General features: G+C 42.7%; 1 protein-coding gene across 6 annotated transcripts in view; it reads right to left on the bottom strand.

Moving 5' to 3' along the window:
* LOC139273284 (CLIP-associating protein 2-like) overlaps window positions 1–27,001 on the bottom strand; it is a 650,606-nt gene that overhangs the window by 105,944 nt on the left and 517,661 nt on the right. For all 6 annotated transcript variants that reach the window (XM_070889996.1, XM_070889987.1, XM_070890014.1 and 3 more), the window contains one exon: window positions 4,862–5,005. In XM_070889996.1, the coding sequence (XP_070746097.1) occupies window positions 4,862–5,005 (144 nt within the window). The remainder of the gene's footprint in view (window positions 1–4,861; window positions 5,006–27,001) is intronic.

Here is a 27,001-nt window from a genome sequence, read left to right as displayed (position 1 = left end):
CTTGCTATTGAGGGAGTGCAGCGAAGGTTCACCAGACTAATTCCTGGGATGGTGGGACTGACATATCAAGAAAGATTGGATCAACTGGGCTTGTATTCACTGGAGTTCAGAAGAATGAGAGGGGACCTCATAGAAACGTTTAAAATTCTGACGGGTTTAGACAAGTTAGATGCAGGAAGAATGTTCCCAATGTTGGGGAAGTCCAGAACCAGGGGTCACAGTCTAAGGATAAGGGATAAGCCATTTAGGACTGAGATGAGGAGAAACTTCTTCACCCAGAGAGTGGTGAACCTGTGGAATTCTTGACCACAGAAAGTTGTTGAGGCCAATTCACTAAATATATTCAAAAAGGAGTTAGATGTAGTCCTTATTACTAGGGGGATCAAGGGGTATGACGAGAAAGCAGGAATGGGGTACTGAAGTTGCATGATCAGCCATGAACTCATTGAATGGCGCTGCAGGCTCGAAGGGCCGAATAGCCTACTCCTGCACCTATTTTCTATGTTTCTATGAACGCTGGTTTTCATACGCAAGTCTTTGAAGCTGGCAGGACAAGATGAGGAGGTTATTATAAAGGCAAACCGGATCATTGGCTTTATAAATAGAGGCATGGTGAACAAAAGCAAGGAAGTAATGCTAAACTTTTATAGATCACTGGTTAGGCCCCAGCTGCAGTATTGTGGACAATTCCGTGCACCACATTTTAGGAATTTAGTCAAGGCTCAGAGAGGGTGCAGAAGAAATTTGGTACCAGGGATGGAAGACTAGGGAAACTGTTTTTTCTCCTGAGAACAGAGAAGGTTAAAGGGAAAATTTGATAGATTATTAGATGAAGGATTTTGATAGAGTAACTAAGGAGAAACCATTTCCAGAGGCAGAAGGGTCGGTTGCCAGAGGATATACATTTAAGGTAATTGATAAAAGAACCAAAGGCACCATGAGGGAAAAAATGCAGCAAGTTGTTAAGATTTGGAATGCACTGCCTGAAAGTATGGTGCAATCTCGTGGTCCTTGGTTCTAATACTAAGATTTAATAATGATAGTATTCAAATAATTAAGGATCATCTGGGTGGGGGAAGGGGGGACGGCAGTGAGAGTGAAGATGCTTCATTACATAAGTAAATTTAGCAACTATTCCTAACGACTTGAATGAAACACGTTTCGCCCTGCCTTCCCCCAGTCCCATAAACAAAACATTTAAGTTTAATGCATTTTTTTAAAAACTCTGTGGCTGACTTGTCCAGATCACTTTCAAATGGCATAATAGTTGCTGCACTCTTTAGCTGTTTTGATTTTAAAAGTGAAAATACCACTGGAGTTACAGCTATATTTCCTGCCAGGAGTAAAGTATAAAGATTATATTTTCTACTGAGAGTGAAATGTAATGGTTTTAGCTTAATAACAGGATGCTATAATGCAGAAGTAACATTATAGCACTGACAAAATGAATGTATATATGTACTGAATGATTCTAGCAAACATTTCCCCCATTTGACTAAGATGTGCTGAGAAGAGGCCCTGCAGTGAGATAAGACCTCCTTTCTGACCTCTCCGAGGAAGACAGTGAAAGTAATTTCATCGAATGAGAATTTTGATGATAGCAGTAATTCTGAATGATGTGGTTTTAGGCCTGATGCAATTAGCACCTTGAAAAGCTATGCATTTTCCTGAATGGGGCCAGAGTCCTTTGCTCAGCTGTGACAAAGGACCTTCTTAATGGAAGTTTATCCACAAGATGGAAATCATAGAAAGGAGGGAAGAAAACCCATAAAGAAAGCAGCATACAAAGGGTACACCAATAGCAGATTACTATAAATGAAAATTTTTGCAAGATATGGAATTCCGATGTTAAAAGCTCACAATTAAATGTTGAATATATGAACTAATGAAAAAGAGGTATGGTATAACAAACAAAATAAATGGCAAGATTAGAAAAAAGATGAAAGAATTGTTTTAAACAATAATTAAAATAGTGGTGTGAAAATTTGAGCAAGGGTCCTTGTGGTATGTCCTTAAACTAGATGTTCCCATCGAAGAAACATCATAGGAGGGTTGGGCTGCATAGGAGATGGGAGGGTCCACCTTCTCTCCAGAAAAATAGGAAGAGTGGCCAGTGTGACTGAATACTTGTTGCTCCTAGGAATTCATTGGTAAGTCTTTCATTTTTATGAGTAACAAGAACATGTTTAAATTTGTCCTTGTTAAAAATTGGGCTTCTGCAGTCATTTTTCTTCAAGTTTGGATGAGAAAATACATTTGTTTTGTGATCTTTCCTCATCATTCAGGAAAGATTAAGCTTTAATTGCACAATCACCATCACTATCAACGTCGAATTGTAACTATCCTTTCTGAAAATAGCACAAAAGCCTTATAATAATAAACAAATGTAAATAATTCCTTTGCAGACCACAAAAGGAGGGGGCACACAACTTGTAACTTGATATCATACATGATCTTCCTCTCTATAGCTGTACTTTGAGACAATGGCCCCAATATTTATGAGGTGGCAGGGATTATGCGGGGGTGGCTGAAAAGGCTGAGAATGCATGGAGACCTGGGATATGGATGTCTTGCCGAATTCAACGATAGAACCTCATTATAATTTTTTTTTTCCATTTCACGTCCGGCAGCCAATCAATTTTATAGGTTGGCCAACTGCCGGGTAAGAAAACCCAGCAGGAGGAGACAGTAGCCAGGGACCCTTGGGGACAGTACCCAGCAATCAGGAGGAGGGAAGGCCAGAGATTAGGGCTTGGGGGTGGGGGAAGAAGCCATCACAAGAGGTGAGAAAGCTGGAGTTCAGGGCTTGGGGGTGCAGGGGTAGAGGGGAAAGAGAAGTCATCGCAGGAGAGGTGAAGGCCGGAGATCAGGGCTTGGGGCGGGTGTTTGAGAAAAGAGATCATCACAGGAGAAGGAGGGAGGCCAGAGATCGGGGCTTAGGGTGATGGGGTGGGGAAAGAGAAGTCATCGCAGGAGGGGTGAAGGTTGGAGATCGGGGCTTGGGCCGGGTGTTTGGAAGAGTTACCATTGCTGGAAGAGAGGGAGGTTAAGCCATGATGGGACGGGGAAGGGGTGGGGAAGCCCGGAGATCGGAGCTATCGGCCCATATTATTTCCAGGACAAATGTAATGTCCTGGCAGCCATTGTTGCAGTGTTGATTCTGGGACCTCGAAAAAGGCATAAAAAAATGTAGGGCACTCTTGGAATATAACTTCCCAGAATAATTTCAACTAAAATCCTCCAAATGTTGTTTCAAATTAAAATTAAATATGCTTCAGACCAACATTCAGCCCTTTGAGGGACAATGTCCCACTTGCTAGGTCATATAGCGCTGTCACCGACAGGAAGCCAGAAGCAAGCAGCCACCTCACCACCTCTACTTTCCAGCAGTGACATTACTCCACATTCAAGCATAGCTGCCAGAGAAGAGCGATTGGAAAACAGCCTAGTTTTCAGATAGTTAGAGGGCCGTATCATCAGAAGCCTGTGTTTTGAGACAGATCCAGAATATCGCTAACATTCCACAATGGATTTTCCAAATTCAGGAGCTTAGAGCAGTGAAATCAATTTCCAATTGTGCGCACATGTGATAGAGGAAGTTCCTTCCATCCCTCAGGAGACCAGTATTATACTCCTGCTGCTGTCATATTCCAAAAGTTGTGAGAATGTCACGCATCCTTGATCGGTATCATTTGAAGAAGCATACTATCCAAAAAGTAGCTGTTCAGGATAGTGATATGCCAATTTATCATCTGGACAGTGTGTCCAGGAGACTAGCTGACCACTGTGCATCTAAAGGAGACTTCCACTTGGCCATTATACCACAACACAGGAAGTCTTTTTTTTAATTCTGTGTCCTAGAGAAAAATCATGAGTATTGTTACTTAGCTTCACACCCTAGTACTTCATAAGTGCCTTTTTTGTGGTTTATATGGCTTTTCAAAATACATTTGATAAGGTACAACATAAGAGACTTATGATAAAGATAATGGCACATGGGATTAACGCGAATATGGTTAGATAGATAGAGACAGAAACAAAGGGCAGGATATGTCTTAGACAGGTACAACGTGATGAGTGATATTCCACATGTTGGAGTGCTTTTACTGTATGCATAAATGATCTTCAGGGAACGATATTGAAAAATTGTGACAAGGACTTCAAAGACTGCAGAAGGACACAGATAGGCCAGCAGGATAGATTGGTGGCAGATGCAGCTCAATGTTGAGAAATGAGAACACAGCAACAGTCATTATGCTTATTTTGTACATCCACTGGTCTTCCCATGATCGCACAATTGGAAAGATGCTCAAATCTATACACTGCAGAAATTTGGCCAGGAGGAGTATTGATCTGAATTCTGCAAGATGTTTATGTTGAGCGTAATAGTTTATAGGAAGAAAAATGAAAGCTAATTCAATAAAACAAAGCTGCTGCAGGAAAGCTGTTTTGTCTGGCTGCTGGATTATCTCAAGATATAACCAGTTCCACGAGCCATATTTGGTTACTACAGGGTAAAGATAGAATGTTTCCTGCAGCAGCTATGTTGCAACATTGTATAAACCTGATCATAAATATCTGTCCTGTGCCAAGGTCAAAAATAAGTCACATGGCAAGTCTATCTCAAATGAGATTGTTGAACTACATTAACTACCTGCTTTAATTAAATCAAAGTTAAACAAATGATCTGTATAAAACAGGCAGTTGGAAACAAATACGCTAAATTTGCAATTTAGATAATCATATGAGCTAGGCTTGTTCAAGTTTTTTTCTTGTAGTTCATGGTTATCCTAATGCTCTTGTGTTCAACTGCCCAGTAACTCATTCAGTTATCCATTATTGCAAATGCCATATCAAATACCTGGGTACTGCTGCCTAAACTACGAAGGTGGGTTTGAAGAAGTTTGGTGGCTCCATCCTGGAACGTTTTGGGTAGAGCTCCAAGTAGCATGCTGAACTCTGGAGTGTTGAGTTGAAACAGGCATATCAAAACTGCTTGAGCTGCCTAAAAGAAAAAAAACAGCGCATAAAGTGATGTCAAGAGGAAAAATTAATACCACCCATTATCATACCTACAACTTCAAAAAAATAAATGGTGCAGTGTGTCTCCAGTTTCACATATCTTTCTCACTATCACCTATTTAAATATCTTTTTGTTTGAAAAAGCAGTAATCCTTAACTGACACCAGAAGTCAAACTTTTGGTACTATGGCCATCAACAATTTTCACATTAAACTCATTTTAATGCTTTCTAGCAGAATAACACTGCCAATTTGCCATTTGCAGAAGAATCTCTATAAACTGCAAATTATTGTCCACTAAGTTGGAGATGATAAAAGCTCACCTGAATGGAGACATCTGATGGGCTAAAGATGTTGTTAAAGTTTCCTAGATCCTCAACACAGGTACAACGTCTAAAATCCGGCAATCTCAGGACCGAGACCGTGCCGGTTTTTGGATTTTGAACAAGAAAATGAATACATTCGAAATCCAGAAACCTCGGGACTGAGATCGTGCCGCTTTTCAGATTTCGGACCTCGCTGTTGGCGCTCCTCGCCGCTCGCTGACCCTCCGCTTCTCACCAACCCGCCGATCCTCGCCGACCACCGATTCCTGCCGCCCATGGCCCCCCAGTTTTTTTACTGGTTTCTTCGTCCCTCGCCGTCCGACGTTGCCATCTTGGCTGCCGCAAAAACGTCCGGTTTTCGGACAATTCCGGTTTTCGAACAGCCGGATTCTGGACATTATACTTGTATTTCCTAAACATTTGTTTCTCAATGGTGGCCGACATTTCAGTGCAGTGTTAAGGTACTGCTGCAGTCACAGATGCCGACTTTTGGATAAGCCAGTGAACCAAAGACTCATCTGCCTGTTCACAACACTATATCAAGTCCAGCAGGAAGTTCTTCGAGTGCCCTGCACAACCTTGACTGCTCAAACATCACCAAAACAAACTACCTGGTGATGTATCTAATTTAGTGTTTAGGAGACTTTGGTTTCTGCATTTGAAATTAAAACAGTGAATGCACTTGCGCACAAAGGGGTGGGGCCAGCCAGACACATGCGCAGAAGGACACAAAAATGTTTGTGCAGATAATCACTCCATATAAGGAACTGAAGAGATAAAACAAATTTGGCTTGTTCTCTGAAGAGCCACATCCATCAAATTTAAGGCTTGGGGGAGTATTATGCTTTATCTAGCCCACCATATGAACAGGGGATCCCATCACTATAGAATCTGAAAACAAATGATCAATTTCAACAGTTCTGTGAACTAAACTTTGTTCTTCCAATGTAGAGCCAACAAAATTGCCACCTTCTAAATCCCTAACTTGTGGATCCTGGGTTTGTGAAGAAACAGTGAGTATGCACATTAAAAATGTACTCACCCAAGAGATTGAAGAAAAACTCAAATTTAATATCCATCTCTTGCAATGTAACCACATCAGCCATTTATTCAGGAAGAATTCGCAAATCTCTTCCCGAATTACCTGCATTTGTCAAAGCTGGGATAGGTTGTCATGTCTCCAGATGAAATGCTCATTTATGTAATTGGACATAAGAGCATAAGAATTAGGAGCAGGAGTAGGTCACCTGTCTAAACGCAGGTTAAATGCAGGAAGAATGTTGCCAATGTTGGGGAAGCCCAATTCACTAAGTATATTCAAAAAGGAGTTAGATGTGGTCCTTACTACTAGGGGGAATCAAGGGGTATGGCGAGAAAGCAGGAATGGGGTACTGCAGTTGTATGTTCAGCCATGAACTCATTGAATGGCAGTGCAGCCTCGAATGGCCGAATGGCCTACTCTTGCACCTATTTGCTATGTTTGCTATGCTATGCTCTGCAGCCTTTCAAGTTTGTTCTGCCATTCAAGATCATGGCTTCGATCTCAACACCATTTTTTTGACCAATCCCCATATCTCTTGATTCCCTAGAGTCCAAAAATCTGTCTCAGTCTTGAATATATTCAATGACTCAGCATCCACAGCCCTTTTGTGGAGAGAATTCTACAGATTCACTACCCTCTGAGTGAAGAAATTCCTCCTCATCTCAGTCCTAAACTGCCTACCCCTTATCCTGAGTCTATGCTCTAGACTCTCTAGCCAGGGGAAACGTCTCAGCATCTACCCTGCCAATCCCCGTCAGAATCTTGTGTTTCAATGAGGTCACCTCTAATTCTTCTAAACTCCAGAGAGTATAGACTCAATCTCTCCTCATAGGACAACCCTCTCATCAATCTAGGGAACCTTTGTTGCACAATCTCCAAGGCATGTATGTCCTTTCTCAGATAAGCAGACTAAAACTGTGTACAGTATTCCAGGTGTGGTCTGATCTACTGCACTACAATTGTAGTAAGACTTTGTTACTCTTGTACTCCAACCCCCTTGTAATAAAGGCCAACATGTTATTTGTCTTCCTAATTGATTGCTGTAACCGCATGCTAACTTTGCGATTCCTGTACGAGGATACCCAAATCTTTCTGAACACCAACATTTAATAGTTTCTCACCATTTAAAAATATTCTGTTTTTTTATTCTTCCTACCAAAATGAATAACCTCACATTTCTTCACATTATACGGCATCTGCCACATTATTGCCCACTCACTTAACCTGTCTCTCCCTTTGCAGGCTCTTTGTGTGTTCTTCACACTGGACCCTGAATTAGTTTAAGATGCCCATGGTGACATTCCACCATCCCAGTGAGAGTTTGATCAGAAAGGAGGGTAAGATTTGGTCAACACCAGGGCCATATCAGCTTGGTGATGGGATGCAGAGATGATCACTAATTGCCCTCGAGAAAGTGGTGGTGAGCTGCCTTCTTGAACTGCTACAGTCCATGTGATGAAGACACTCCCACAGTGCTGTTAGGGATGAAGTACCAGGATTTTGATACAGTGACAATGGCAATATTTTTCCAAGTCAGAATGGTGTGTGACTTGGAGGGGGAAAGTGAAGATGGTCGTGTTCCCAAACACCTGCTGCCATCATCCTTCTAAGTAGTAGAGGTCATGGGTTTGGGAGGTGCTGTCAAAGAAGCCTTGGCGAGTTGCTGCAGTGCATCTTGTAGATGGTACACACTGAAGACATGATGGAGTGAATGTTTAAGATGGTGGATTGCTTTGTCCCGGATAGTGTCGAGCTTGTTGAATGTTGTTGTCCAGGTAAGTGGAGAATATTCCATCAGATTCCTGACTTGTGCCTTGTAGATGATGGAAAGGTTTTTGGAAGTCAGGAGGTGAGGTACTCGCCGCAGAATATCTAGCCTCTGACCTGCTCTTATCACCACAATATTTATGTGGCTGGTCCAGTTAAGTTTCTGGTCAATGCTGTTGAATGCCAAGGGGTGGTGGTTAGACTTTCTCTTGTTGGAGATAGTCATTGCCTGGCACTTGAGTGGTGCGAATATTATTTGCCCAAGCCTGAATGCCATCCAGGTCTTGCTGCATGCGGGCACAGACTACTTCATTATCTGAGGAATTAGGAATGGAACTGAACATAGTGGGAATGTTTGCTGATGATTGCACAATGATTGGAGGGAAGGTCATTGATAAAGCAGCTGAAAATGGTTGGGCCTAGGACACTGCCCTGAGGAACTCCTGCAGCGATGTTCTGGGGTTGAGATGATTGACCTCCAACAACTAAAACCGCTTATTTCTATCACCGTTAACATCGCCTGAATCCGCACCGCCTTAACTCATGTGCTGCCGAAGCCCTCATCCATGCCTTTGTTACCTCTGGATTTGATTATTCCAACACACTCCTGGCTGGTCTCCCACATTCTACCCGACGTAAGCTTGAGGTCATCCAAAACTCAGCCGCCCATTGCCTAACTTGCACCAAGTCCCGTTCCCCTAGCACACTGTGCTCGCTGACCAGCACTGACTCCCGGTTAAGCAATACCTCAACTTTAAAATTCTCATTCTTGTTTTCAATGCCCTCCATGGCCTCATCCCTCCCGAGCTCTGTAATCTCCTCCAGCTCCACAAACACTCTCCCCGAGATACCTGCGCTTCTCTAATTCTGGCTTCTTGAGCATCCCTGATTTTAGTCGCTCAACCGTTGGTGACTGTGCCTTCAGTTGCCAAGGCCCCAAGCTCTGGAATACCCTCCCTATAACTCTCCGCCACTCTACGTTTATTTCCTCCTTTAAGACATTCCTTAAAACCTACCTCTTTGACTGGGCTTTTGGTCATCTGCCCTAATCTCTCCTTATGTGGCTCGTTTTCCAATTTTGTTTTGTAATACTCCTGTGAAGTGCTTTGGGACATTTTACTACGCTAATGGTGCTATATAAATATAAGTTGTTGTTGCTGATAATTCAGAGTATACTATGGGTTGATAATTAGTCAGATTGGATATGTCCTGCTTTTTGTGGACAAGACATACCTGGGCAATTTTTCATATTGTTAGGTAGCTGCCAATGTTGTAACTATATTGAAACAGCTTGGCCAGCAGCGCGGCTAGTTCTGGAGCACAAATCTTCAGCACTACAGCCGGGATCTTGTCAGGACCCATAGTTTTGCTGCATCAAGTGCACTCAACCGTTTCTTGATATCACGTGGAGTATGTTGAATTGGCGGAGGACTAGCTTCTGTGATTGAAACATAGAAAATAGGTGCAGGAGTAGGCCATACGGCCCTTCAAGCCTGCACCACCATTCAATAAGATCATGGCTGATCATTCACCTCAGTACCCCTTTCCTGCTTTCTCTCCATACCCCTTGATCTCTTTAGCCGTCAGGGCCATATCTAACTCCCTCTTGAATATATCTAATGAACTGGCATCAACAACTCTCTGTGGTAGAGAATTCCACAGGTTAACAACTCTCTGAATGAAGAAGTTTCTCCTCATCTCAGTCCTAAATGGCTTACCCCTTATTCTTAGACTATGTCCCCTGGTTCTGGACTTCCCCAACATCAGGAACATTCTTCCTGCATCTAACCTGTCCAGTCCCGTCAGAATTTTATATGTTTCTATGAGATCCCCTATCATCCTTCTAAACTCCAGTGAATAAAGGCCTAGTCGATCCAGTCTCTCCTCATATGTCAGTCCAGCCATCCCGGGAATCAGTCTGGTGAACCTTCGCTGCACTCCCTCAATAACAAGAATGTCCTTCCTCAGATTAGGAGACCAAAACTGAACACAATATTCCAGGTGAGGCCTCACCAAGGTCCTGTACAACTGCAGTAAGACCTCCCTGCTCCTATACTCAAAACCCCTAGCTATGAAGGCCAACATACCATTTGCCTTCTTCACCGCCTGCTGTACCTGCATGCCAACTTTCAATGACTGATGTACCAAGACACCCAGGTCTCGTTACACCTCCCCTTTTCCTAATCTGCCGCCATTCAGATAATATTCTGCCTTCGTGTTTTTGCCCCCAAAGTGGATAACCTCACATTTATCCACATTGTACTGCATCTGCCGTGCATTTGCCCACTCACTTAACCTGTCCACGTCACCCTGCAGCCTCTTAGCATCCTCCTCACAGCTCACACCTCCACCCAATTTAGTGTCATCTGCAAACTTGGAGATATTACACTCCATTCCTTCATCTAAATCATTGATGTATATTGTAAAGAGCTGGGGTCCCAGCACTGAGCCCAGCGGCACCCCACTAGTCACTGCCTGCCATTCTGAAAAGGACCCGTTTATCCCGACTCTCTGCTTCCTGCCTGCCAACCAGTTCTCTATCCACGTCAGTACATTACCCCAATACCATGTGCTTTAATTTTGCACACCAATCTCTTGTGTGGGACCTTGTCAAAAGCCTTTTGAAAGTCCAAATACACCACATTCACTGGTTCTCCCATGTCCACTCTACTAGTTACATCCTCAAAAAATTCCAAAAGATTTGTCAAGCATGATTTCCCTTTCATAAATCCAAGATGATTGTGACTGGCAGTCATTTGCTGGGCTCCGCCATCATTGAGGATGGGGATCTTCATGAAGCCTCCTACTCCGGTTCGTTATTTAATGGAGCACCACCATTAACGACTGGATGTGGCAGGACTGCAGAACTTTGATCTGATCCGTTGGTTGCGGGATCGCTTAGCTGTGTCTATAGCTTGCTGCTTCCGCAGTTTAGCATGTATCTAGTCCTGTATTGCAGCTTCACCAGATTGGCACTTCATTTTTACGTTCGCCTGGTGCTGCTTCTGTCATTCTCTTCTACCTTTCTCATTGAACTAGGGTTGGTCCTCTGGCTTGATGGTCATGGTCGAGTGAAGGATATGCTGGGCCATGAGGTTACAGATTGTGATTGAATACAATTCTGCTATTGGACAACAACCTCTCATGGATGCCCCATTTTGAGCTGCTAGATCTGTTTTGAATCTATCCCATTTAGCACGGTGGTAGTGCCACGCAACTTGATGGAGTATGTCCTCACTGTGAAGACAGGACTTCATTTCCACTGTGCGGCGGTCACTGCTACCAATACTGTCATGGCTATCTGTGACAGGTAGATTGGTGAGAATGAGGTCAAGTAGGTTTTTCCCTCGTGTAGGTTATCTCACCACCTGCTGCAGGCCCAGTCTGGCAGCTATGTCCTTCAGGAGCGGCTAGCTCGGTCATTAGTGGTGCTACTGAGCCACTCTTGGTGATGGACATTGAAGTCCTCGACCCAGAATATGTTCTGTGCCCTTGCTACCCTCAGTGCTTCTTCCAAGTGGTGTTCAACATGGTGGAGTACTGATTAGCAATTGAGGGAGAGCTGTAGGTGGTAATCAGCAAAAGGTTTCTTGCCCACGTTTAACCTGATGCCATGAGACTTCATAGGATCCGGAATCAGAACTTATGGCTCCCAGGGCCATACCCTCCCAACTGTATACCACTGTGCTGCCACCTCTTTGGGTCTGTCCTGCCGGTCGGACACGACATGTCCAGGGATGATGATGGAGGAATCTGGGATGTTGGCTGAAAGGTATGATTCTGTGAGTATGACTATGTCAGACTGTTGCTTGACTAGTTTGTGGGACAGCTCTCCCAATTTTGGCAAATGTCCCCAGATGTTGTGAGGACTTTGCAGGGTCGACTGTTGGTGGGTCTTTGTCGAGTCCGGTGCCTAGGTCAATGCTGGGTGGTCCATTTAAAAAATTTATATACTTCTTTGTAGCAGTCTGGTACAATTGAGTGGCTTGCTAGGCCATTTCGGAGGGCAGTTAAGGGTCAAGCACATTGTTGAGAGTCTGGAGTCACATATAGGCCAGACCAGATAAGGACAGCAGATTTCCTTGCCTAAAGGGCATTAGTGAACCAGACGGATAAACTTTTCAAAACCATCAGGTCCATCATAGAAACAAGAGTAGGATATTCAGCCCCATGGACATGATCCACTATTCAATCAGACCATGGCTACTCTGTAGCTCAAATTCAGTTACCCACCATTGATCCATACCCCTCAATGCCCTTAATTTAAAAATTCTATCCATTTCGGTCTTGAGCATTTTAATTGACCCAGTATCGACTGTCTATTGATGGAAGCGAGTTCTAGATTTCCACAACCCCTTTGTGTTGAAAAACTTTCTTCTGTTTTCACTTCCGAATGGCTTAGCTCCAATTTTATGACTGTGCCCCCTTATTCTGGATTCCTGCACAAGAGGAAATAGTTTCTCTGTATAGACCCGAGTGAATCCTTTCATCATTTTAAACACCACAATTAGATCACATCTCAACTATATATTATCAACAGAATACAAGCTACGTTTTGTAACCTGTTCTCATAATTTAATCCTTCAAGCCCCAGTATCATTCTGGTGAATCTATGTTGTACCAGCTCCAAGACCAATATATCCTTCCTCAGGTGTGGTTCCCAGTTCTATATGCAGTACTCCAGATGGGATGTGACCAAGACTCTATCAAACTGAAGCATAACTTGCTTCCCATTATATTCCAGCTCCCTTGAGATAAAGGCTAACATTCAGTTAGCCTTTTTGATGACTTTTTGTGCCTGTCCATTAACTTTTAGTGGTTCTCATACATGGACACCTAAATTTCTCTGCTCCTCCAGAATTCTGAGCTTCTCACCATTAAGAAAATACTCCAGTGTCTTAAATCCAAAATGGATGGCCTCACACTTTCCGACATTGAACTCCATTTGCCACAGTTTTACTTAGTCACATAATCTGTTCCTTTTTAACTTCTTGCTCCCATCAGTACAACTTACTGTGCCTCCCAACTTAGTGTCATCTGCAAACTTGGATATACAACTCTCTATTCCTTCATCATTGATATATATGGTGAAAAGCTGAGGCCCCAGTACACATCGCTGGGGAACACCACTTGTCACATCCGCCAATAAGAGTACGTTCCCTTTATCCTTACTCTCTGTCTCTTACCTCCCAAATAATTTCCAACCTATGTTGCAAGGCTGTGTCAATTCCATGCGCTTTCATATTTGTTAATGATCTCTTGTGTGAAACCTTAGCAAATGTCTCTGGAAGTTCATATAGATAACATCCATAGGCACTCCCTTATCAACCATGTAAGTGACCTCAAAACTTCAACTAAGTTCATCACGACATGACTTACCCTTTTCAAATCCATGTCGACTCTATATGATCACTTCAAGTGCTCAGTCAGTCTGTCCCTAATGTGGCATATTCCAGTAGCTTACCCTCAACTGACGTTAGACTGATACGTCTGCATGTGACCTGGTTTCTCTTTCCCTCCCTTCTTAAATTCATCAAATTCAAATAGGGAAACCAGCAGAGGAAGAATTAGATCACAGACAGAAACTGTTTCACTGGGTCTTTGTACGATCAATAGGTAGGTATTTAAGGCTGTGGGAATGAGGTACCTCCATGTTCTTTCTACGCAGTCTCTGAGACCAGTACACGATGAGTTAAAAGTTAAAACAGCTTTCTGTTGAGCATGGGTTGTAAACTGTGCAAGGGGATTTTAAAGCAAATGCATCTCCACAGATCAGAAGGCTGACCTGCATGCATATCAGGTTGGCAATCAGGTCACTTGTGTTTATAGTAATAAAATCAATATGAATGGTAGGTTTATTACGGCAATCAGATCATTTGTGTTTATGTAAGTGCATGTTTGTTGGGTTTATTTTGTTATTCAGTTGTCATTTGTATGCAACTTTGATGTACTATGATTTATTGATGGTATGTATAAGATTTGGTATAAGATTGTAGATGAGTCTTGTGTTTTTGCAGCTGTCTCATACTGGAATGGTTTAGTACAGTATAAAACATAGGAACATAGAAAATAGCTGTAGGAGTAGGCCATTCGGCCCTTCAAGCCTGCATCACCATTCAATAAGATCATGCCTCAGTACCCCTTTCCTACTTTCTCTCCATACCCCTTGATCCCTTTCGCCGTCAGGGCCATATCTAACTCCCTCTTGAACATATCCAATGAACTGGCATCAACAACTCTCTGCGGTAGGGAATTCCACAGGTTAACAACTCTCTGAGTGATGAAGTTTCTCCTCATCTCAGTCCTAAATGGCTTACCCCTTATCCTTAGACTATGTCCCCTGGTTCTGGACTTCCCCAACATTTGGAACATTCTTCCCGCATCTAACCTGTCCAGTCCCTTCAGAATTTGATGTTTCTATGAGATCCCCTCTCATCCTTCTAAACTCCAATGAATACAGGCCCAGTTGATCCAGACTCTCCTCATATGTCAGTCCTGCCATCCCGGGAATCAGTCTGGTGAACCTTTGCTGCACTCCCTCAATAGCAAGAACGTCCTTCCTCAGTTTAGGAGACCAAAACGCAACACAATATTCCAGGTGAGGCCTCACTAATTGCCCTGTACAACTGCAGTAAGACCTCCCTGCTCCAATACTCAAATCCCCTAGCTATGAAGGCCAACATACCATTTGCCTTCTTCATCGCCTATTGTACCTGCATGCCAACTTTCAATGACTGATGTACCATATCACCCAGGTCTCGTTACACCTCCCCTTTTCCTAATCTGCCGCCATTCAGTTAATATTCTGCCTTTGTGTTTTTGCAACCAAAGTGGATAACCTCACATTTATCCACATTATACTGCATCTGCCATGCGTTTGCCCACTCACCTAACCTGTCCAAGTCACCGTGCAGCCTCTTAGCATCCTCCTCACAGCTCACACCGCCACCCAGCTTAGTGTCATCTACAAACTTGGAGATATTACACTCAATTCCTTCATCTAAATCATTTATGTATATTGTAAAGAGCTAGGGTCCCAGCACTGAGCCCTGCGGCACTCCACTAGTCACTGTCTGCCATTCTGAAAAGGACCCGTTTATCCCGACTCTCTGCATCCTGTCTGCCAACCACTTCTCTATCCACGTCAATACATTACCCCCAATACCTTGTGCTTTAATTTTTCACACCAATCTCTTGTGTGGGGCCTTGTCTCAAGCCTGCTGAAAGTCCAAATACACCATATCCACTGGTTCTCCCTTGTCCACTCTACCAGTTACATCCTCAAAAAATTCCAGAAGATTTGTCAAGCATGATTTCCATTTCATAAATCCATGCCGACTTGGACCGATCCTGTCACTGCTTTCCAAATGCGTTGTTATTTCATCTTTAACAATTGATTCCAACACTTTTCCCTCTGCTGATGTCAGTCTAGTCGGTCTATAATTCCACGTTTTCTCTCCCTCCCCCCTTTTTAAAAAGTGATGTGACATTAGCTACCCTCCAGTCCATTGGAACTGATCCAGAGTCGATAGACTGTTGGAAAATGATCACCAATGCATCCACTATTTCTGGGGCCACTTCCTTAAGTACTCTGGGATGCAGACTATCAGGCCCTGGGGATTTATCGGCCTTCAATCCCATCAATTTCCCTAACACAATTTCCCGCCTAATAAGGATTTCCTTCAGTTCCTCCTTCTCACTAGACCCTCGGTCCCCTAATAATCTTCCTTCGTGAAGGCAGAACCAAAGTATTTGTTTAACTGGTCCGCCACTTCTTTGTTTCCCATTATAAATTCACCTAAATCTGACTGCAAGGGACCTACGTTTGTCTTCACTCATCTTTTTCTCTTCACATATCTCTCGAAGCTTTGGCAGTCATTTTTGATGTTCCCAGCAAGCTTCCTCTCATACTCTATTTTCCCCCTCCTAATTAAATCCTTTGTCCTCCTCTGCTGAATTATAAAATTCTCCCCGTCCTCAGGTTTGCTGCTTTTTCTGGCCAATTTATATGCTTCTTCCTTGGATTTAACACTATCCTTAATTTCCCTTGTTAGCTACGGTTGAGCCACCTTCCCCATTTTACTTTTACTCCAGACAGGGATGTACAATTGTTGAAGTTCATCCATGTGATCTTTAAATGTTTGCCATTGCCTATCCACAGTCAACCCTTTAAGTATCACTCGCCAGTCTATTCTAGCCAATTCACGTCTCATACCATCGATGTTACCTTTCCTTAAGTTCAGGACCCTAGTCTCTGAATTAACTGTGTCACTCTCCATCTTAATAAAGAATTTTACCATATTATGGTCACTCTTCCCCAAGGGGCCTCCCACAACAAGATTGCTAATTAGTCCTTTCTCATTACACATCACCCAGTCTAGGATGGCCAGCCCTCTAGTTGGTTCCTCGACATATTGGTCTCGAAAACCATCCCTAATACACTCCAGGAAATCCTCCTCCACTGCATTGCTACCAGTTTGGTTAGCCCAATCAATATGTAGATTAAAGTCGCCCATGATAACTGCTGTACCTTTATTGCACGCATCCCTAATTTCTTGTTTGATGCTGTCCCCAACCTCACTACTACTGTTTGGTGGTCTGTACACAACTCCCACTAGTGTTTTCTGCTCTTTGTTATTCCGTAGCTCCACCCATACCGATTTATCATCCAAGCTAACGTCCTTCCTTACTATTGCGTTAATTTCTTCTTTAACCAGCAACGCCACCCCACCTCCTTTTCCTTTCTGTCTATCCTTCCTGAATGTTGAATACCCCTGGATGTTGAGTTCCCAGCCTTGGTCACCCTAGAGCCATGACTCCGTGATGCCAATTACATCATATCCGTTAACAACTATCTGCGCAGTTAATTCGTCCACCTTATTACGAATACTCCACGCATTGAGACACAGAGCCTTCAAGCTTGTCTTTTTAACACACTTTGCCCCTTTAGAATTTTGCTGTAATGTGACTCTTTTTGCCTTGGGTTTCTCTGCCCTCCACTTCTACTTTTCTTCTTTCTATCTTTTGCTTCTGCCCCCATTCTACTTCCCTCTGTCTCCCTGTTTAGGTTCCCATCCCCCTGGTCTTATTAGTTTAACCCCTCCCCAACAGCACGAGCAAACACTCCCACTAGGACATTGATTCCGGTCCTGCCCAGGTGCAGACCATCCAGTTTGTGCTGGTCCCACCTCCCCCAGAACCGGTTCCAATGTCCCAGGAATTTGAATCCCTCCCTTCTGCACCACTCCTCAAGCCACATATTCATCTGAGCTCTCCTGCGATTCCTACTCTGACTAGCATGTGGCATTGGTAGCAATCCTGAGATTACTACTTTTGAGGTCCTACTTTTTAAGTTAGCTCCTAGCTCCCTAAATTCGTCTTGTAGGATCTCATCCTGTTTTTTTTTTACCTATATCGTTGGTACCTATATGCACCACGACAACTGGCTGTTCACCCTCCCCCTTCAAAATGTCCTGCAGCCGCTCCGAGATATCCTTGACTCTTGCACCAGGGAGGCAACATACCATCCTGGAGTCTCGATTGCGGCCGCAGAAACGTCTACCTATTCCTCTTACAATAGAATCCCCTACCACTATAGCTCTCCCACACTTTTTCCTGCCCTCCTGTGCAGCAGAGCCACCCACCAGAGCCATGAACTTGGCTGCTGCTGCTCTCCCCTGATGAGTCATCCCCCTCAACAGTACCCAAAGCGGTGTATCTGTTTTGCAGGGGGATGGCCGCAGGGGACCCCTGTACTACCTTCCTTCCACTGCTCTTCCTATGCACTCGTACTGGTTATGGATAGTATGAGGTTTCAATAAAGTCCTGATCCTGCATTACTACAACTGAGTATGTGTGTAATCTGGCCTTTCAAGTAACAAATCGAAAAAGAAGTAGTCCAACATCTTGGTGACCCCGACGTGATTTTTTTCAAATTTCCTTGGTTGAGTTGGTGCGACGTGTTATTTTCGAATTTGTCAAGTCGAAGTTGGTCCGATGTGAGTTTTTCAAATTTTGTTAAAGTTGGAGTTGGTTCGAGGAAGTGCTTCCCACACATCAGTTTAAGAGGTGAGTATTCTCTTAGTTGTTGTGACTTAAAGGGATTTATCTTATGATATTAAGTCAAATTTAACACACAAGGGGTTTAAAAAAAGTGATTGCTGACCAGGGCTGGAGGGGTCGTGGATTAAATCTAGATGAACACATTAACGAAATGATGTTTCTCACACATTACTTCCACTTGAGGCAATGAAAGTCGATTCAGACATTCCAGTGAACTTCCTTACTCATTATTTCAGAATGGTATTTCTTACATACCACATCAGGGTAAGATCATGAAATTCATTAATCGCTTTCAGACAGTTTAATGGGCAAAGTCCCCTAGTCAGGGAGAGCTGGGGGAGGGTCAAAGGTCAAGCTGCAGGCTTCTTGTTCATCGAAGGAACACAAGGACAGATGAACCTGTAGCTACGGAATTTTTGAGAAGTTCTTTCAAGGGAGACAGGCAGGGTGCGTGCATGACTTTCTTAAGATAAAGCCAGTCAGGATGAGTGGAATTATTTTTAAACAGTGATATTTAGCCCTCAATCAAGCACAGTGTGGCATATTCTATGTTCTGTGTAACATGGAGTGTTATTGAATTAAGTTAAAGTACAGTGAAATCAATTGTAAATGTTTGTTTGCTTTTTCAATGAACAATTGTAAAATAAACGACTTTCCTGATTTGCAGTCAGCCTCATTCAAGTTAAGTGTTAGCATCAGTCTGCATTTTGGAAGATTGCAGAAGCACATTTGAGAGCATGTGTGAGATTACAGTATTCACTTCATATAACTATAACAGTTTCATTGTTAGGATCCCTATACCAGCAACATGCTGGTATTACACGCTGCAATATGTTCTCTTTATGAAAGACAGAATGAAAAGCACTCAATCAAGCACTCATTAATGAGTTTGTTTACATAAAACATATAAATGATCAGCAAGCAGTTTTCATTTTGAAAACAATCAATTGGTTCTGAAAAATAAAGCCACAACTTATTGGCTCGTCAAACATCTTAAGGGAAACTGATTCAAACTCAGATCAGACAGAGAAAAGAACAGAGAGAGAAAAAAAGAGCTCTATTCCTTAAGTCTAAAATGGGAGAGCAGTGTCCACCAGGTGTCAATCAACATTACTAAGCTGAGGGAAATACCTGCTTTAGTTAAGACCCCACTATGCAAAAGGAATGGATTGACACCTGGACCTTTGGAGGTATCTTCTCACAATATAAAAAACGTTTGAGATGTACATAATAAGCCGACCTCTGTATATCATAATTTTTGTTAGGTAAGGGTATGAAGGGATTTGGAACAAAGGCAGGTAAATGGAGTTGGGGTACATATCAGTCATTATCAAATTGAATGATGGAGCAGGCTCGAGTGGTTGAATGGCCTGATCCTGTTCCTATACTAATTAATACTTCAAAGCACAATTTTGAGTGCGAACAAACTTTTAAGATGCTGTCGTATTGAGAATAAACACTGAATTTAGATTTCAGAAATATTATAAATATAAAAAGTCTAACTCAGGCAAAAACAAAAATCCAATTTTCTACATTCAGATTGGGGAGTAATTGAAAGTATTGATTCTCAGAAGTCAGTACAGGGTCCACTTTTGTTCTCAGTATAAATAAATTATTTTCACTTGGGTAGAGGGAGCAGAATCCTGAAATGTACTGATGACACTAAAATTGGATGTTTGGCAAACAATGAGGAGGAATGTACATGACTTTAGGAGGTCACTGAGGGCTAAAAATTCCATTCGTACTGCCAACGCCCATATCTCAGCTGTATACACTGATCGAGTTTTTAGTACCACCAGAATACCGCTAAGAACCAAAGCCGATAGTTTCAGCTTTTTTCCCCCGGCGGTGGCAGTAGCGGGTACAGATCGGGCGGTAGCGGTGTTCTTAGTTGTGTAAGGCTGGCGTCCTTGACAACGGCCCTTCTATGCATGCGCATTTTTTTTCCCTCATACTTAACTTTTTCCCGTGATTCAGGGGTCAGGGGTCGCCAGCGCATGCGCAGAAGAGGAAGGGAGGGGGACAGAGAGGAGACTGCCTGCAGGTTATTTTCGAAGCTAGAACATATAAATCATTGCAACTGATTCTTTTTTTGACTTTCCATACTGGAAATTCAGTATTTATTTGTATTTAGTTATAATCAATTGAATATATTTAAAATATATAAATCTTCATCAGAAAATAATGGAGGGGGAAGGTGAGGGAATGGTGGAATGTGAAATAGGAGGGAGGAAGAGGGCCAAGCGTTTCTCCCTGGAAGCTTAAGTGGCCTTCGTCCATGAGGTGGAGGCGAGGTGGACTCAATTGACCTGGGGTCGGCGTGGGAAAACCGCCCCGGCGGTCTACCAGCGGATATGGGCCGAGATTTCGGAGGTGGCGTCCTCGGTCACACAGGACTATCATATTCATTAATTGCTGCCTGTGCAGTTAATTCATCCACCTTATTACAAATACTCCTCGCATTGAGGCACAGAGCCTTCAGGCTTGTCTTTTTAATACTCTTTGCCCCTTTAGAATTTTGCTGTAGTGTGGCCCTTTTTGATTTTTGCCTTGGGTTTCTCTGCCCTCCATTTTTACTTTTCTTCTTTCTATCTTTTGCTTCTGCTCCCATTCTACTTCCCTTTGTCTCTCTGCACCTAGGGCTTCAAATATATCAGGGACAGACATAAGAGTGCACCAGAAATTAGGAGTCAGAGTAGGGAAGAATGGCAAAAAGACAAAATTAAAGGTTCTTTATCTGAATGCACGCAGCATTCGTAACAAGTTAGATGAGTTGACAGCACAAATAGAAATAAATTAGTATGATCTGATAGCCACTACAGAAACGTGGTTGCAAGGTGACCAAGGCTGGGAATTGAATATTCAGGGGTATTTGATATTTCGGAAGGATAGGCAGAAAGGAAAAGGAGGTGGGGTAGCTCTGTTAATAAAGGATGAGATCAGTGCAGTAGTGAGAAATGATATTGGCTCAAAAGATCAAGATGTAGAATCAGTTTGGGTGGAGATAAGAAATAGGATGGGAAAGAAGTCACTGGGTAGTCTATAGGCCCCCTAACAGTAGCTACATTGTAGGACAGAGTATAAATCAAGAAATAATGGGGGCTTGTAAGAAAATACTACAATAATCATGGGCGATTTTAATCTTCACATAGATTGGACAAATCAAATTGGCAAAGGTAGCCTTGAGCAAGAGTTCATAGAGTGTATGCGGGATGGTTTCTTAGAACAATACATTGCGGAACCAACCAGGGAGCAGGCTATTTTAGATCTGGTAATGTGTCATGAGATAGGATTAATTAATGATCGCATAGTAAAGGATCCTCTAGGGAAGAACGATCATAGCATGTTAGAATTTCAAATTCAGTTTGAGAGTAAAAAATTTGAGTCTGAAACTAGTGTTCCGAACTTAAAAAGCAATTACAAAGGTGTGAAGACAGAGTTGGCAAAAGTGGACTGGGAAAATAGAAGGTAGATAAGCAGTGGCAGACATTTAAGGAGATATTTCATAATTCTTAGCAAAGATATATTCCAGTGAGAAAGAAAAACTCTACAAGAAGGACGAACCATCCATGGCTCACTAAGGAAGTTAAGGATGGTATCAAATTGAAAACAAAGGCATACAATGTTGCGAAGATTAGTGGTCGGCCAGAGGATTGGGAATTTTTTAGAAATCAGCAAAGGACAACTAAAAAAATAATAAACAGAGAGAAGACAGATTATGTGTGTAAATGAGCAAGAAATATTAAAACAGACAGTAAGAGCGTCTACAGGTATATAAAAAGGAACAGAGTAGCTAAAGTAACCAATGATACCTTAGAGGATGAGACTGGGGAATTAATAATGGGAAACAGGGAAATGGCAGAAACTTTGAACAAATATTTTGTATCGGGCTTCACAGTGGAAGACACTAAAAGAATCCCAATAATAATGGTTAATCAAGGGGCTGTAGGGAGGGAGGAACATAAAACAATCACTATAGAAAAAGTACTAGGCAAATTAATGGGATTAAAGGCAGATAAGTCCCCTGGACCAGATGGCCTGCATCCTAGGGTCTTAAAAGAAATGGCTACAGAGATATGGATGCATTGGTTGTAATCTACCAAAATTCCCTCGATTCTGGAGAGGTCCCAGCGGATTGGAAAACCGCAAATGTAACGCCCATGTACTTGTGCATGAAACACAAAAGGTTAGTATGCAGGTACAGCAAGTGATCAGGAAGGCCAATGGAATTTTGGCCTTTATTGCAAAGGGGATGGAGTTTAAAAGCAGGGAAGTCTTGCTAAAATTATGCAGGGTATTGGTGAGACCATACCTAGAATACTGTGTGCAGTTTTGGTTTTCATATTTACATAAGGATATACTTGCTTTGGAGGCAGTTCAGAGAAGGTTCACTCGGTTGATTCCGGAGATGAGGGGGTTGATTTATGAGGAAGGTTGAGGAGGTTGGGCCTCTACTCATTGGAATTCAGAAGAATGAGTGGTGATCTTATCGAAACATATAAGATTATGGGGGACTTGACAAAGTGGATGCAGAGAGGATGTTTCCACTGATTGGGGAGATTAGAACAAGGGGGCATAATCTTAGAATAAGAGGCCGCCCATTTAAAACTGAGGTGAGGAGGAATTTCTTCTCTCAGAGGGTTGTAAATCTGTGGAATTCGCTGCCTCAGGGAGCTGTGGAAGCCGGGACATTAAATAAATTTAAGCAGAGATAGACAGCTTCTTAACCGATAAAGAATTAAGGGGTTATGGGTAGAGAGCAGAGAAGTGGACCTGAGTCCATGATCGGATCAGCCATGATCGTATTAAATGGCGGAGCAGGCTCGAGGGGCCGTATGGCCGACTTCTGCTCCTATTTCTTAAGTTCTTATGTAATGGGATACCTAAGACTGCAGACACTCTAAATGTTGCCAAACTATTGACATGTACAAATTTAACATTATCTCTACTTTTCTACTCTATACCCTGTTCATAACACTAAAAATGTTTTTGGTCTCTTCAATGGCTTTATCTACCTGCTCTTGCACTTTCTAGTAATAAGAACATAAGAAATAGGAGTAAGAGTAGGTCATTTGGCCAGTCGAGCCTGCTCTGCCATTCAATAAGATCATGGCTGATCCGATCTTGGCTTCAACTCCACTTTCCTTCCTGCCTGCACCCCACCCCGCCCCCCCAATAATCCTTGACTCTCCTATAGTTCACAAATCTGTCTTATCTCCACCTTAAATATATTCAATGACCCAGCCTCCACAGCTTTCTGGGATAGAGAATTCCAAAAATTCACGACCCTCAGAGAAGAAATTCTTCCTCATCTCCATTTTAAATGGGCGACCCCTTATTCTGAAACTATGCCACCTAGTTCTAGATTCCCCCACGAGGGGAAACATCCTCTCTGAATCTACCCTACCAAGCCATCTCAGAATCTTATGTTTCAATAAGATCACTTCTCATTCTTACCTAAACTCCAATGAGTACAGGCCCAACCTGCTCAACCTTTCTTCAAAGACCTCTTCATCTCAGGAATCAACCTCATGAATCTTCTCTGAACTGCCTCCAATGCAGGTATATCCCTCCTTAATTAAGGAGACCAAAATTGTACGCAGTACTCCAGGTGTGGTCTCACCAACGTCCTGTACAGTTGTAGTAGGACTTCCCTACTTTTATACTCCACCCCCCTTGCAATAAAGGCCAACATTGCATTTGCCTTCCTAATTACTTGCTATACCCTCATGCTAACGTTTTGTGTTTCATGTACAAGGACCCCCAGATCCCTCTGTACCGCAGCATTTTGTAGACTCTCCATTTAAAAAATAATTTGCTTTTTTATTCTTCTTACCAAAGTGGATAACCTCTCAGTTTCCCACATTATACTCCATCTGCCAAATTTACTCACTTAACCTATCTATATCCCTTTGCAGATTCTTTATGTCCTCCTCACAACTTGCTTTTCCATTTATCTTTGTATCAGCAGCGAATTTGGCTACAGTACACGCGATCCCTTCATCCAAGTCATTAACATAGATTCTAAATAGTTCGGGTCCCAGGGCTGATCCGTGTGGCAACCCACTAGTTACAGTTTGCCAACCTGAAAATGACCCATTTATCCCGACTCTGTTTTCTATTCGTTAGCCAATCCTCTATCCATGCTAATATATTACCCCCAACCCCGTGAGCTATATACCTATAGAAACTCTTGCTATCTGTTTTTATATTTCGTGCTAGTTTACTTTCATAGTCTATCTTCCCTTTCTTAATCATTGTTTTAGTCATTCTTTGCTGACTTTTAAAAGCTTCCCAAATCTTCTGTCCTACCACTAGTTTTGGCCACTTTGTATGCTCTTGTTTTTAATTGGATACCGTCCTTTATTTTTTTAGTTAGCCACAGATTGCTATCTAATTATAGAAAGAACATTGAAATCAGAGAGAATTTACAGCATTGATTAACAACAGTGATGCCAAGGATGTGAAACTATAGTTATGAAGAGAGATTTGATGGGGGGAAGCAGATTAAGTCACCCTATCCTTAATTATGGACTCTAGTAATTTCCCGACAACAGATGTTGGGCTAACTGGTCTATAATTCCCTGGTTTCACCCTTTCGCCATTATTAAATAGTGAAGTGATATGCACAATTTTTAAATCTAAAGGAACACTTCCTGAACCGAGACACGTTTGGAAGATTATAGTTAGAGTATCTGCAATGTACTCATCTACTTCCTTTAAAACCCTGGGATGGAAAACATCTGCCCCTGGGGATTTGTCATTCTTTTGTGCCATTATTTTCTTCATTACTGTTATTTTACTTACATTAATTTTATTGAGTTCCTATCCCTTAATTGATATCAGCTTCCTTCAAATTTCTGGCATGCTATCCTCTTCCTCCACTGTAAATACTGATACAAAGTAATTATGCAACATGTCATTATACCATGGTGGAACAGAAAATCAGGAGTAGCAAACTATTTTGAAGTTGTTATGCTAGATATACTACTTGGGTTCAGTGTCAAAGACCACTACGCAAGAAGGCCTTGCATCCCCTACGAATCAGAGTATGGCTTTATCTGCCAGGAACCTAAGTAAATGTAACAAGATCTCAGGATTGAAGAGAAAATCGTTGCCACTCTATTCCAGCTTTCTGAAATTAGTCATGTGCTGCCACATGACCTCCCTGTCTTCAGTAAACAGATGAATAAACACCAACAGGCTGAGGATCATGATATAAATGAACAGACAAATTTAATCGAACATTAAATAGGTAAATAAACAGCATGCATTACATGAATCCATATCAATCTCTTTGGAATGTCAAAAGATCTTTTCCTATACTCTCGCAAAATAAAATTCAACTTTCAAACATGACTGCTCACTTCTTGGGCCCAAATTTCCCCATGAGTTGCACCATTTTTTTGGGTGTAACTTGATTTTTCATTGAATTTGTGAGTTAGTTAGGTTTTTTGTTAGGTCAGTTTTTTTTCAAAAGGGGGCGTTCCCAGCCACTTACACCATTTATGCCAATTTGGCCAGTAAAAAGTTGTACTAAATTAACTTAGGGCAGCGTATGTGTCCACTTCTGTCCATACAGAAAGACCTTACTTATATAATTAAGGAATCGGCGCAATTAACTAGATTTAAAGCACCAAACAAAGCACTAAAAGTAATAAGCAATTCATTAACAAAAATATAAGGAATCCTGCCCCAAAACCAAAGTAATAATCAATAAATAAAAAATAAAAAAATAGAAGGAACCCTGTACCTAAAGCACTAAGACCAAAGTATTAAGCAATCAATAAATAACAAATAAAAAAATAGAAGGAACCCTGCACCAAAAGCACCAAAATCAATCAGTAAATAATAAAAAATAGAAGTCCTACCTTAGGGAACGCAGCAGGCCGCCGATGAGGGAGCCCAGTTAGCCAGGGCTAGGATGGGGAAGGGGGAGGGGAGAGTGGAGGGGGGGGGGAGAGGAGGGGTGGGAAGAGAGGGGGGGGGAGAGGGGGGGGGAGAGGGGGGGAAGAGGGTGTGAGAGGAGGGGGGGGGCGGGGTGGAGGTGGGAGTACCCTTTTGCGAAACACGTCTAGACTGATGTCCGGCATGGCATCAAACACCCGCATGAATCCCCAGTTCATCTGGTCAAGAGTTACAACCCAGACCCCCAGAAACTGTTCAGGAGTTTTACAATCAGGTCAGAGGTGTCGCCACTGGTGGATTCAAGAACCATCACCACGGGCCCCTCCCAGACCAAAGTTCCATCTTGATTTGTAAATCTCTAATCTGTAAATCCCCTAATCCAAGGCTGAAAGGAATCAAATCATTTTTTGACATGAAGGGAAGAAAACAATCAGATGACACAGCCTGCAGAGCACACTCTGGCTGCCGATGAGGGAGCCCATTCAACCAGGGCTAGGGATGATGTGCTTCGGGCCCCTCCCACACAGCCTGCAGCGTGCGTTTGCAGAAATGGCCTGCCAGGAGCTACTGCACATGCGCGCAGACTCTAGCGCAGTGCCGGGACCTGGCTCCGCCCTCAATCCATTGGGCCACGCTGCGCCACGACCGAGGAGAGGCTGGGGAGCAGCCAGAATACGGAGGTCTTTTTTCGGCGCGCTTGGAGGCGGACAAAAGCGGCGCACCTCGAGTGAGGGTGCCAGAAAAACAGGTTAGGGAAATTCTAGCCCCTTATGTGGCAAAATGCTACTGGAGGGCCAGATCTAGCTTCGTATCTTTGCTTACTTTAAACTTCTTGAGTGACTTCCAAGGTAAAGTTAGCCTTTGATATATTATTC

Source organism: Pristiophorus japonicus, chromosome 1, assembly GCF_044704955.1.
Source record: "Pristiophorus japonicus isolate sPriJap1 chromosome 1, sPriJap1.hap1, whole genome shotgun sequence".
In the NCBI taxonomy this organism is placed as follows: Eukaryota; Metazoa; Chordata; class Chondrichthyes; family Pristiophoridae; genus Pristiophorus; species Pristiophorus japonicus.
Note: the sequence above shows the minus strand (reverse complement) of the source record. Positions and strands in the feature narration are given on the sequence as shown.